This window comes from Amphiura filiformis, chromosome 4 (genome assembly GCF_039555335.1).
Source record: "Amphiura filiformis chromosome 4, Afil_fr2py, whole genome shotgun sequence".
Classification (NCBI taxonomy): domain Eukaryota; kingdom Metazoa; phylum Echinodermata; class Ophiuroidea; order Amphilepidida; family Amphiuridae; genus Amphiura; species Amphiura filiformis.
This window is the reverse complement of record NC_092631.1, coordinates 22,255,848-22,269,631: the sequence shown is the minus strand read 5'-3', so window position 1 is coordinate 22,269,631 and position 13,784 is coordinate 22,255,848. Positions and strand designations below refer to the sequence as shown.

The window sequence follows — 13,784 nt, the reverse complement described above, 5'->3', positions numbered from 1 at the left end:
ATCTGGAATGAGCGTTTTGAGCGTTTCGACAGTATTTTTTGGGACATGAGAGCACATCAGACATATCGAATTGCATTCTGAATACGAAGAATGTCTTTCTGATATCAAATAATTTTCATTTTTGAAATTCACGATATAATACAAATTTTATGACAAATTATTAAAATTTGATATTTTTCACATTTTTGATATATAACAGTCCTCGAAGTAAATTTTATAAATCTAATGACATATTCTTAAAGTGTTTGTAGCTGGGAGGAAAAGCCGGTGAACAATTGAAAATTTTGACCTTTCATATTGAAGTTATGGATTTTTTCCCCAAAAGACCTGATTTTTTTGGTGTTTTGGGAAAAAATCCATATCTTCAATACGAAAGGTCAAAATTTTCAATTGATCGTCGGCTTTTCATCCCACCTACATACACTTTAAGTATAAATCATCAGATTTATAAAGTTTACTTCTAGTACTGTTAAATATCAAAAATATCAATTTTTTATCATTTGCCATAAAATGTGTATTACATTGCGAATTTCAAAAAATCAAAATTATTTGATATCAGAAGGACATTCTTCGTATTCAGAATGCAATTCGATATGTCTGATGTACTCTAAGGGAGTGATCGTTATTTATGACAGAATGGGAAAATTTAGGGGGGAACACGAATTTTTTTTTTGGTCTTTAGGGGGAACCTGAAATTTTAGTTGAACCAGGAGGGGGTTTGTTAAATTTTAAATGGAGAAAATTGGGAAAACAAGGGGAACGCGAAAATTTTGAGCGGACGCGAGCGGGGAACGCGAAATTTTTTGTCGATATTTTTTCCAAAACGCCCATTCACCCCCTGTCGTAAATAACGATCGGTCCCTAATGTCCCACAATAAATACCGTCCAAACGTTCATAACCCACCCCTTAAGCTCTGGTTTATGGATTTTGCATTTACTGCATGCACGAGGTCTGGATCATGCCATGGATTTTCCACTGATCCAACCATGTATCCATTAACATATACGTCTAGCCCTCTTCTTTTGTTCCATTATCTATTGTATTTCTTTTGTTCAAAGTCTGGTCAACTGTCGATTATATCAAGTAATGTGGACAGGTCAAGATAATCTGGACAGGTCAAGATAATCTGGACAGGTCAAGATAATCTGGTCAGGTCAAGATAATCTTGGTCAGGTCAAGATAATCTTGGTCAGGTCAAGATAATCTTGGTCAGGTCAATAAATTTTGAACAAGAGAAGTACATCTTCATATTTAGAAACACTGGCCACATTATTTGACTTTTTGGACATTTCAACAAACTTAAAATGCATATATTTTACACGATCAGCATAAATTATTATGCAAGTTTATGCATATTAGATTTAAATGAAGATGGTAAACAATACTTGTGTGTATTGAATGACACCAAGAACACCTTCATTGAATAATGCAAATTAGTTTGTATTATGTCTCTTAAAGCCTGTATAATTAGGACGAGGATGTCAATCTACCTTTGTCCCCCCTCTCCCAACTAACGCAGATTCCGACAAAGTAGGTAACAAAACAAGAGCCATGAGGTCTTACAAATTAAGTTCAACCAAGGATATTTTGCACCTAAAATGCAGTACATTACAGGCCACAAGACTAGATGTAGAAAAACTACAACAATCTGCGGCCTAACCCCAACCAAAAAAGGTCGAGGAGGGTACCCAGGACAAGGGGGTGACACTAAACTCACGGTTGTTCTATTAAACACGCAAAGCAATGACAAATCCCGCTGGTTTGCTTGGTAGAAAATGAGTCCAGTTATTGATCGGTTATGAATATTCATGTTCGACCCTTGATCATGTTAATAACGGTTGACAAATAAAGCCGCCATTCAGTATGCGAACTTTGTCTGTTCAATGCGAGTACCAAGCTTGAAAGAGCGCCCGCTATGAGAGCTGAGACCACTGACCTCTGCACCCGTAATGGCGGACTGGTATTTCCATTAGGCACCAGAGATATGTTTTTTATTGAAAGTCTGCTAATTTGAGAAGGGAATGACTTTTTACAATAGCAATGTCGAAATTAGGACTTGCTGTCAATAATGCGATGGAAATTCGAGAAGGTATGAAATACAAGTAGTATTTCAAGTCAAAATCTTTTACACCACATCTGACCGATCAGAAATGAAGACCACTTCATCCCTTATTCATAGGTCTATCACCAAACGCTGTTGTGGAAATTACGTAACCATTGTCCTTGAATATTTTAAGATCTACGGCTGTTTTGACATAATATAATGACATTGTGATACTCGATTATATATCTTTGGGAATTAACATTTCTTTTCAAAAGCAGACCAATGGTGTTTGCTTGAAATGAATCTGATATAATTCAATATTATTGGAATTGAATTTTACATGCAGCCAGGGACGGCCACGCTGGCACCATCTATAGCTTCAAGCTGTTTCAGTCGGCGGAGCTCTGCACTACAGACAATAAAAGAGCACGTAAATGTCACATTTTATAAACTTAATACATTTAATATCACCCCCATTGTTGTATAAATAAATCGTGTACAAAATATACCAGCTTATACCTATATACAGAACGGTGATTTATGCATCAATTAAACATGCCTGTACATTTCCACTGGTTCGAACAGGCTCCGTCTGCATGCCATGACTAGCGCCATCTATACGAGCTGAGGCCAAATTTAAATAACAATACGCTATTTAAATAACAGTGCAGCTCATGCTAATGAGATAGTGCCTTTTCCTACCAATTATTCCATGCCCAGGAATATGCGTTGATTTGGTACAGGACATTTGTTCTATAAGTATATTAAAGATAAATATAAATTCTATGGTGTTAAATGAGTTACCGTCATGTCTAGGTAAAACACACCCACTTTGGTAATTTGACCTTTGAACTATTTACATATTCATTATTAATATTACGAATATGTTTAAAGAATTAATAAGGCTATCGAGTGGGACAGGACCACAAGTGAATTGAATAGAATCTCCCGTTAAAATCAATGCTGTATTGATTTGATTAAATCACTTGCAATTGACACTAGATAAGACAAATAGACTCGAACGCAGGACACACGGGAAGAATGTTACACTGTCTCGGTGTGTTTTTATTTTTGGAAAACCCTAAAGTTACACAAGATAATCATATCAGCATTTCCAGTTTGTCTTTTGGAAAATGAATAAACCATAACAACAAATTCGTTTATTTTGGCTCACCGTATATGTAAGATAAACGGTTCAAAACAGACAATTAGCCTATCATAGATAATCGGTGTCTTGTTGAGGTATGGTGAGCATGTTAGTCACTCGGAAAGCGAGACCCCGAAGGTCTGTTTCTCACCCTTTATCTACTACATAAAACAAACAAGCAGGCAATTAATGTAAAATACAAACAACTATACAATCTGACTACACACCTTTAAAGGTTAGCAAGAAAAAAATCCCGGAAAGCGGCTGGTATTGCGCAAATGCGGGGAAATCCCAGACCAACGCAATTGCTCTGATTGAAGCAGGCACCCAAATGGCTCTGTTATCTGGCAATACCATATTAAAGTTATGCAGAATTCCATGTTGCTACATGCGGATCTATTCTTATTGGGCGACATATTTTGCAACTTAAACAATCATTCTGTCGATCAAAACGGTACAGGTATACGGCATGCAGAATGAGACTAAAACTCTCATTATTTCATCAATTGTATTGAAGTGTTTGTTTTCCAATATAATACATCGTGTAGTAGACATAGACCACGGTTTGTGCTTTTCGACAAAAGACTAGACCAACGTATTTGAAAAAGGATTCATGACATCGACATGAACAGATGAACAGCTATGAACCTGGCATAAAAAAAACATGGCGTCTTATTTATGGACCCTGGGTTTATGGAACACGGAAGCTTTTCAAATTGTGATATGATCCGGATGTGACTTAACTATATAGTGTAGGACTATAATATGTCAACCACCTAATCAAAACGTTACGATAACCTACAAAACAAAGGTAAGCATAGCTTGTTAATAATTATTGCAGGTACGTAGGCCTAATCTATGAGTTCAATTAATCTGAAACTCTTTTGAAGATATCATAATATTTTGTTGGGATTGCCGGCAATTAATTATTCAAGTGTTCAGTAAATAATCTTACCCCTCCCCCATGCAAGCTTTTTTTTGGCAGGAAAAAAAAAAAAAAAAGGAGGGGGGATTTTTAGCAGGTCGAAAGAGGGAATACACGTTTTGGCAAGACAAAAGGCCATGATACACTCTTATGAGCAACTTTAAAATAACAATTCCTTTAAAAAAGGAATGGGCGCCCAATGGGAGCTTTGATGTGATGTGCTGAAACGTAACCGTTTGGATACAATTTTCTTCTTTAAAACAATAATGTAACACTAGCATAGTAAGCAAAGAAAGGTTAGGAAATGTAAAGCATATTTATTGCAGTGAGAGAGGTGTAAAATCGTACTGCATGGGATGTAAAAGGATTGGTTTCAAATAAAAAGGAATAAAGATCAGGTTACTATTTCGGTTACTATTGTTAGGAAATCATGTTGTTGTTGTGTGTGTGTGTGTGTGGGGGGGGGGGTGTTGGAGCAGAATTATTTTATTCAGAATATAGGTTTGAAAAATGTGTCTTAACATCAATAATTATGTAATATAAATTTAATCTTTTAATTTTTATTTCCGTTTTCTCCCATAAACAGATGATGGGTCCGATGTTTTACAATTATAGGCCTACCTCGAGTTTGACTTGGCATGGTCCATCGACGAGCATGTCTGATTCTTTTGTTATGAGGACTAGGTAAAGTTTAATATTGTATAACGTAGGCCTATCATCATAAAATTGGCCTAAATGGTACACATTTTCTAAATCTGTGCAGTGCCAGAGGAAAATTTTGGCACGGGTTTGGACAAAGTCTTATTTTGTACCATCTAAAGAATAATAACCATCTGCTCCGATTGGTATTCGGTCACCATTATATTATTGCAAATAAAATTCAGAAGCATGGGAGGGGGGGGGGGTGACATTGTTTATCATGTTATAATTCAAACACAATTTACATATTGTGTAGCCTATTTACAGTTTAGTGCTCCCGGTGTAAGATAAAATAATTAAAACAAAATGTTAATTTAAGCCCTCTTATAGTTTGATCTTTAAAATTATGAATGCTGGACAAATAGTTGATGCAGTTGGAGTTTGTTGAGATGTTCAACTAATCACACACCCTTTCCCGCATTTCGTGTATCCATAGTATCCGCGGGTACTCATGGTCGTTGGCGAATTACTTTGAAAACACCATCTTTTGCATTCTTAATTCGCGAACTTTTCAGAAGAATTTCGCGAATTTGTGGCCCTGTATGAATGCCCCTTTTCTTTGTTAAAACAAAAACGATATTTCAAAGATACCCTATCCCAAAATAATAAATGCAGGCAATATTATGAGCATGATGTATGATATGCGACCTGCTACCACAAAATGAGCAAAAAGTCGCATGTTGGTGGTTTCGAGACATCCTGGCTGACTGAGTTGATTTTCTTTGTTTCCCGCGCACCTGTACAATACAAGCCAGTGTCCTTCGTGAATGACCCATTGTGTCTTCACAAAGGACATACATATACATCATAGTGCACTTATGTCCACCACAAATTCACCGTGACCTTTCCAGCCATAAACCCGCTTAGTTAAGATTAAACCGAGATATGCAGTACTAAACCATTATAGTAATCGATTGTCCAACGCAAATTTATTACCACGTGATAATATTAATCCAATAAGCGTTGTCCACCACGGTCGACTAATCCAATTGATAATGACGCTATTGACATGTACGGTCGGAGCTCCTGACTGAGTTTTGGGTTTTTTTCACTGGTTTGCTGTCATTTACTCATCAAGGCGCTCCACCGTTATTATAAGGACTATGCTAATGATTTAAAGATTGACATGTAGAGAATAAACTATACGTGATTGAGAGAAAGTACTAAATTTGAACCTATTACGGTTTCGTGACACGCCTCTTGCAAATGTGACCAAGCCAGGGCGGCCCGGTGAAGCAAAAATGTGCATTGGAATAACACGGGAGTTTGGATATAGATGGTATATTTCTTTCTCATAAAAATGTATGCTCCCCCGTTATTAAAGCTTGTACCGGGTTGAAAATTTAGATATTTTGAACAGAATAAGTAATTGAAACATAGAGAAAGTACTAAAATCATAGCTTTTATACTTTTTCATATATGACGCTAACTCAGTTCGGGGGCACTGCTAATTCAAAGACGTCTCTGATATCAAATACTGTTGAAGCGTCATGTCACATAACAGTATCATATTTCAGAGACGTCTCATAAATCACATACTCCCTAGTTTCAAAACCCAGTCACAAACGATATAAGTAATTTTGATGAACGTGCCAGCGCAGTGGGAATAATTTTGTGTATAGGCTTTATCAGGGTTGTAGCTAGCCCAAGTTGAGCATGTTGAGTGCCTGCTAATTTTACTATCCAATTCATGAATTGGATAGTAAAATTGGGATTTTTTTTACTTCAAAACATTTGATTTTAGCCATTGCAATCTAAGTGTATTCTGGGACCATTTGTCAGAATTTGCACAGATAGATATAATTTTTGCACAGGTAGATATTTGCTAAACATAGGAAAGCTTATTGTAATACACTCAGCTTCGTTCCGATGTGCTGCATCGAGCGCCGAACTGTCAACAAAGCTCGACGTATGTGATATCACAGACCCCCGTATGTGAAATCACTGACCCGTCTTTGAAATCAGAGACGTCCGGTTATTACGAGTGCCCCCGAACTGAACTAGTTCATCATCGTATAGCTACAACACAGCGCTAGCAGTAGGGTTCAACTGCCTATTGTGAGTGCCCATGTGTTGTGTGCATACATGTAGTACATAACTGCATGATGTACTACTGGCTTGAACAGGTGCGTGCACATGTGAAACAACACCAACGCAGTAGCCAGGGCGTCTTGAAACTACCAACTTGCGACTTAAACGCTCATTTCGTAGGAGCAGGTCACATATACAATTATTTGATTTGATTCATAGATGAAGAACATATACCTTTATTACAATTTCGCGAATGTGTTTTGTATGTTTCGTGAATCGCGTCTCTTCAGCAAATATTACCCCATATTTCGCAAAATTTCTGACGAACAAAAGTACCCGCGAATACATAGTGTGGGGGCCAGGTCAGATATTGTCTACGACTTAACCATGTTAACTGATTTTTTTCTTGCCCAGATCACCAATGAACCCATGTGTACAGATAGACGTTCTTGTATCTTCTAAATGCTGTCAACCAGAAGGGGATACCTCCAAGTTGAAAATTGAGACATACTTGAAGCGTGGCGAAAAGCCACACGCTGAGAAGATACACGTGGTGCTATCACCAGTGTAAGTTCCCATGGAATTCATTATTCGCCTCTTTAGGACTTTAAAATCACCTTACAGCTACTATTTATTAAGAGCCCCCGATGATCACGGTGAGATTCCGCGTCCGTTCAATGTGTGAAAAAAAACCTTGTTCGTCATAGACGTAGATCCGGGGGAGGGGGGGGTCAAAAAGAAATCTACGCCACTGTTGTTCGTCCATTTTATTAGTCCAAATTTTCTTAAATAATTCTAATCTGTCTCCTGTATACAGCGCAATCTTAACTCTTAAAATAAGCGAGTGCATTTTGTGACGTATTTTTGTTGTTGTTCGTGTTTTCCACTCTATTAGGAAATATGGCGATAAGCTCCTAATGGTGCCTGGTTATACTCGATTTCGCGCATCCGTAAATCTTTCTCAGCACTGGGAAATAGGGGATGAACCAGTGAATATTAGGTATCGCTACTATGTAAATGGAAAGAAAGAGGGCCACCCCAGGGATGTCAAGAAAAGACGTTTCTATATTCCAAGGGACCAGCAAGGTAATCAGTTTCTTAAATCTTCATTTGTTTCTTGAAACAGATTCATCAGGAGCGTTCATAGTTCACTGCACCAAAGACGCTTGCGGCTTGCTCCCTAATTTTACGATATCAGTAGAGAGGCCATGCAGCCAAAAGTGCTTTATTTAATGATTTCGTATCATTTCTTTTCTAAAGATTTTGTTAAGGTTAAACCCTAGATATTTGAAAACCAGTACATCTTTGTTCATGTGTAGGATGCATATTGTTGGCAAAGTAATTAATAATAATCAGTTACTGCATGGTGAAGTAACCTTTCGGCTGATCGAAAACAAGAAAACATTATCATAATATCATAATGAGTTTTGAATACTTTGTCTAGGTATATTTCAGCACTACGATTATCCAGTATACAAATGCGATGAACTCGAGAGCAGCAATCCAGACGTGGACTCACTTATAGACGACGAGAAAGTATCCATCGCCGTTCGTGACGCGCAGTTAACGTTTTTGGCATTTTTACCTCATCTGCTGGGAAGAACACCCAATTACAAGCGAATATACCTTGAACACGTAACAACCGAGATCAAAGATGTCGTGAACTGTCTCTGTGAATCAGGGAAAACCAACAAGCGAATACCAGAAAACTTTGATCACAAGAAAGTAAGTAATGAATTGAACATAGTGGAAACTCTTCACACTAGACGTTTGGTGGCGCTGAAAAGAGCCGTTTGGACTAGACTATCCGTTATCTACAATGTTATGAAAATTCACCAATCAAACATCCAAACAAGGGGCACAAAAAGGCAAATGGAGGGAATTTCGTGTATTTTTGTTGAATTATTATCCTGCAGATAATCGTCTGAAATGCAACTGAACAAAAAAATTATTTTTCAGGTTCTTCTTCATCATCTATTGTCAGAAATTAATCTACCGCCAAGTCATTTCTTGCACGGTATTGACATCGAGCATGAAATACTGTTAGTCATTCGAGTGTGCAAATTGATAAATGACAACAAACTAGACGTTCCATGGGAAGAACAACGAAAGATGTGTTTACAGCTCGTGTTACCAGATATGGACAAACAGGAACTTGTTGAACTGCTCAAATTCATCGAAACATCATGTCCCAAGTAAGTGAAAAGTAGAAATGCACATTAATCACAGTGGGATCAAGTGGGCGTACCTTATAATAGCCTGTCACAGCGTAATTGTGAGTACAAGTCAGTGGCGTAATTTAGGAATTTTCCAGATCAAGGAGAGCAAAAGAATCAAGGGGGCAAAATTCGATGAAAATAATGTCAAAAATGGGCAAAAAATGCTTAAAGATCCCAAATATTCCCGGGAAAATATTATGGTGGCTATGTATCGGCGGAGGTTGAGAGTTGTTAATCTTATTTATGATGTTACTCTCATTTCAGTGCTGGAAATATCCTGCAAGCTTTTATCCAGTCCATGCCGGATAATTGCTATGAATGGCTTCAATTGCTACCGTTAGTGCATCTGCTTCGGAAAGACAGTGAACCGTTCGGTGATATTAACATTCGTGATGAAGACTATCGTAACCTCAGATTCTGGGGAACGCATGAGTTGAATCGCAAAAATGCATGCAAAGAAACAGAAGTCAAGTAAGAAAATTCCTAAATTAGAATTAAATTAAATTAAATTAAAACATTTTCCCCAGAAAAGTTTTGTTAACAAAATTTTAAAAACCCATGTTAAATGACATTTATATTCGCTTTTAAAAACCGATTACTTATTTTAAACCAATCACCTACTTCCAAAATTCACGGCCCTAGAATCGATCCTTAGGGAACCCCATATTTTTGTTTGACAGTTTGTATTACAACATACTTGGTTTTGTAGAGACGCAAAGGACGAGGAATCATTTCTATCAGTACTGAAGACATTACAGCCTCTGTTCAAGATGGACCCGTTACTTATTCGGAGCTGCCTCTGGCTGCAGTTAACACCTGGAGGTATATTGATGATGCTTGACAACGAGCTTATAGATGCACACATCGAGACGCCATTACTATGCAGTGCAATGATCCGTGCAATCGGTTATCAACAGTTACCACTTCACACCCAGCATGCCCAGGTAGATATTATATTTTGACAAATACCATAATGGCTGTAACTTGAAAATACCGCAGATTATCCATGGGAGATCATCATCATCATCATCGTCATCGTCGTCGTCGTCGTCGTCGTCGTCGTCGTCGTCGTCGTCGTCGATCATCATCATCAACATCATCATCATCGTCGTCGTCGTCGTCGTCGTCGTCGTCGTCGTCGTCGTCGTCGTCGTCGTCGTCGTCGTCGTCGTCGTCGTCGTCGTAGTAGTAGTATTTGTCATCCACGGTTGGTTGATGTGATCATTTATTATTTTTCTGACAAAAAATAATTTTCAATTATAGACCTGGACAATACCAACAACTATCACACTAATATTCACATATATTTTAAAGCTATTTTTAACATAGATTTTCGTATCTATATCAAATTATTCATCCTTTTCTACTTTTTTTGTAATTTTTGTTATATAAACTGTACATTTGTGTGAAAATTGAGGGCGCTATTTACATAAATTTCAGATTTAAATTAGCCGATTAATATGAGTTTTTCCTTGCATTTCATGATAAAAAGTTTTTTGAAAATTTCCTTCTCATTTGTTAGTCTTTTTTCTGAGGTTCTAATACCATTATACAAGTGTCTACCCCTTGTAAAGATGCAAACAAGATTTAAGGTAAATAGCGCCATCATTGTTGAACTTTTCTTTAAAATGGGACAGTTTTATGTGCCATCAAACAACCGTGCATCATTACCATCGTCATGATCGTCATCATTATTTTTTATCATTATTGTATGTTATTATTATTATTATTATTTTATATTAAACACGCTTGTTAACTTGTTGATATCCAATACTTTTCTGTATAATTCTTGCAGGATATTTTAGCAGTACTACATCTTTTGCTGCAGAGAGTTGATAGGTAAGAATTGACGCCTCGTTTCGCTATCACATTCTTGTTTCATCTCGAGTTTGGTAGTGAAATAAAATACGCACCTACTTCACAACCCCTTTGACCTTGTATGAACGTTTGAGGGCCATATTTCATGTCTGAACAGACAACAAGACTTTCCAAATACTTAGAAGTCAGCTCATGTCATTATGCAATAAACGGATCTCGAAAAGGTCTGACTCTGCTGGAAATCAAAAAATTTGGGTTTGAGTATATCCCGCTGGCGCCAATGAATAGTCACCGCGTAGTCGTGGGCAAGGGAGGGGAGGGGGAGCTACCTCCTGCGGGAAATCTTCACCCTTCTTGTGGGACGTTGACCGCCTTGATATATTTTTAGATTTTTTGTACTTTTAAGGGATCTGGAATGAGCGTTTTGAGCGTTTCGACAATATTTTTTATGGGACATGAGAGCACATCAGACATATCGAATTGCATTCTGAATACGAAGAATGTCTTTCTGATATCAAATAATTTTCATTTTTTGAAATTCACGATATCATACAAATTTCATGACAAATTATTAAAATTTGATATTTTTCACATTTTTGATATATGTGACCGTACACCACGAATGAGCCGTAAATGTCCTCAATTGTATTCTGAGTTACAGTGTAAAATGGGCATGAAGGTCATATTCATAGGTATTTCAATTTGGTGCTACGTGTACCTCATTAAATGAGGTACACTCAGAATACAATTGAGGACATTTACGGCTCATTCGTGGTGTACGGTCACATATAACAGTCCTCGAAGTAAATTTTATAAATCTAATGATATATTCTTAAAGTGTATGTAGCTGGGAGGAAAAGCCGACGATCAATTGAAAATTTTGACCTTTCATATTGAAGATATGGATTTTTTTCCAAAAAGACCTAATTTAAAAAAATCCATATCTTCAATACGAAAGGTCAAAATTTTCAATTGATCGTCGGCTTTTCATCCCAACAACATACATTTTAAGTATAAATCATCAGATTTATAAAGTTTACTTCGAGTACTGTTAAGGGGTGGGGTATGAACGTTTGGACAGTATTTATTGTGTGACATTAGAGCACATCAGACACATCGAATTGCATTCTGAATACGAAGAATGTCCTTCTGATATCAAATATTTTAGATTTTTTGAATTTCGCAATGTAATACACATTTTATGGCAAATGATTAAAAATTGATATTTTTGATATTTAAGAGTACTCGAAGTAAACTTTATAAATCTGATGATTTATACTTAAAGTGTATGTAAGTGGGATGAAAAGCCGACGATCAATTGAAAATTTAGACCTTTTGTATTGAAGATATGGATTTTTTCCCCAAACACCAAAAAAATTAGGTCTTTTTGAGAAAAAAATCCATATCTTCAATATGAAAGGTCAAAATTTTCAATTGATCGTCGGCTTTTCCTTCCAGCTACATACACTTTAAGAATATGTCATATTTATAAAATTTACTTCGAGGACTGTTATATATCAAAAATGTGAAAAATATCAAATTTTAATAATTTGTCATAAAATTTCTATTATATCGTGAATTTCAAAAAATGAAAATTATTTGATATCAGAAAGACATTCTTCGTATTCAGAATGCAATTCGATATGTCTGATGTGCTCTCATGTCACACAAAAAATACTGTCCAAACGCTCAAAACGCTCATTCCAGATCCCTTAAATATCAAAAATATCAATTTTAATCATTTGCCATAAAATGTGTATTACATTGCGAATTTCAAAAAATCAAAATTATTTGATATCAGAAGGACATTCTTCGTATTCAGAATGCAATTCGACATGTCTGATGTACTCTAATGTCCCACAATAAATACTGTCCAAACGTTCATACCCCACCCCTTAACCTATTGATCATTTTTGTCACATTTTCCCCCTTGACAGTTTCCTTGACCCTGGTATTGATCCTCCACCTGAAAAAATCCCGACTACGCCACTGCCGCCATCTTGCCTTAATCACAAAAACTGTATGAGATTTTTCATAATATCCGACTATTATCTTTTTCTTTCTTAGTGCAAAGAGTGTCAACTTGCATGGGTTCAAAACGTTGACGGAGGACATTTTAGAGAAGATGATTGATTTACCTTCAACTAAATTCCAGGTTGTGTATAAGGCACTAGACGTTTTCCTTGCAGCGTTGTCGAAGGAGAGGGTAATTGAAATTGCCAAAGGTACATCGTGTTCATACACCAAAGAGTCTCTTGAAGATATAACTACACAAATCGGTGTCTGGCTGCAGAAGACATTACCGGAAAACATATGTTCAGATAATAAGTTGACGTTTTCGACCACTTATGAACCAATGGTAAGCTTAACACAAGTTTGCTTCCTTAATATCCCTCAATGGTACTTGACCTATTTTGCTGTGTTACCAAGGTAACGAAAGATCTTGGATGGTGCAATCCTATCCTTATTTGAACCGTTTTATTAAAACGAACAATTTGATACCTCTTTTGGCAAAATCGGAGCACTTTTTTGATTCTCATAGAGCCAAAAACGTGATCTTTGACCTTTTCGGTTATAACTCAAGAACGGTACGTCCAAGTTAGGTCAAACTATACATTTTCCGAATCCTTGTGACTAGCGGAATACATGAAATGTTTTTAACACAATTTGAGCAACTGTAAAATGTGACCCAGTGTAAAGTTCGATAACCTTTTCCCGCCAAAAGCTACTCCGGTTCAATTGCTATGAGGCATTTTGCGAAGCCTATGATGTCAACTATCTCTAGTATAAAAACAGGGAAAATCTGTTCCAAATGACCAGCAGGGAACCAAAGGATGGATCCAAAAGGATACAACAGTGTCACACTAGCAATAGATACAATTAAAAACAGGGAAAATATG

The 13,784-nt window shown here is 36.8% G+C and overlaps 1 protein-coding gene across 2 annotated transcripts in view; it reads left to right on the top strand.

The window, feature by feature from the left end:
* The first annotated feature begins 3,645 nt into the window (after positions 1 to 3,645).
* The window catches only part of LOC140150699 (E3 ubiquitin-protein ligase rnf213-alpha-like), a 59,959-nt gene continuing 49,820 nt past the window's right edge, over positions 3,646 to 13,784 (top strand). For both annotated transcript variants that reach the window (XM_072172782.1, XM_072172781.1), the window contains exons 1-10: positions 3,646 to 4,003; positions 4,704 to 4,801; positions 7,262 to 7,414; positions 7,743 to 7,933; positions 8,292 to 8,572; positions 8,807 to 9,042; positions 9,331 to 9,537; positions 9,776 to 10,010; positions 10,862 to 10,905; positions 12,952 to 13,243. In XM_072172782.1, the coding sequence (XP_072028883.1) occupies positions 4,704 to 4,801; positions 7,262 to 7,414; positions 7,743 to 7,933; positions 8,292 to 8,572; positions 8,807 to 9,042; positions 9,331 to 9,537; positions 9,776 to 10,010; positions 10,862 to 10,905; positions 12,952 to 13,243 (1,737 nt within the window). In that variant the 5' untranslated portion in view covers positions 3,646 to 4,003. The remainder of the gene's footprint in view (positions 4,004 to 4,703; positions 4,802 to 7,261; positions 7,415 to 7,742; positions 7,934 to 8,291; positions 8,573 to 8,806; positions 9,043 to 9,330; positions 9,538 to 9,775; positions 10,011 to 10,861; positions 10,906 to 12,951; positions 13,244 to 13,784) is intronic.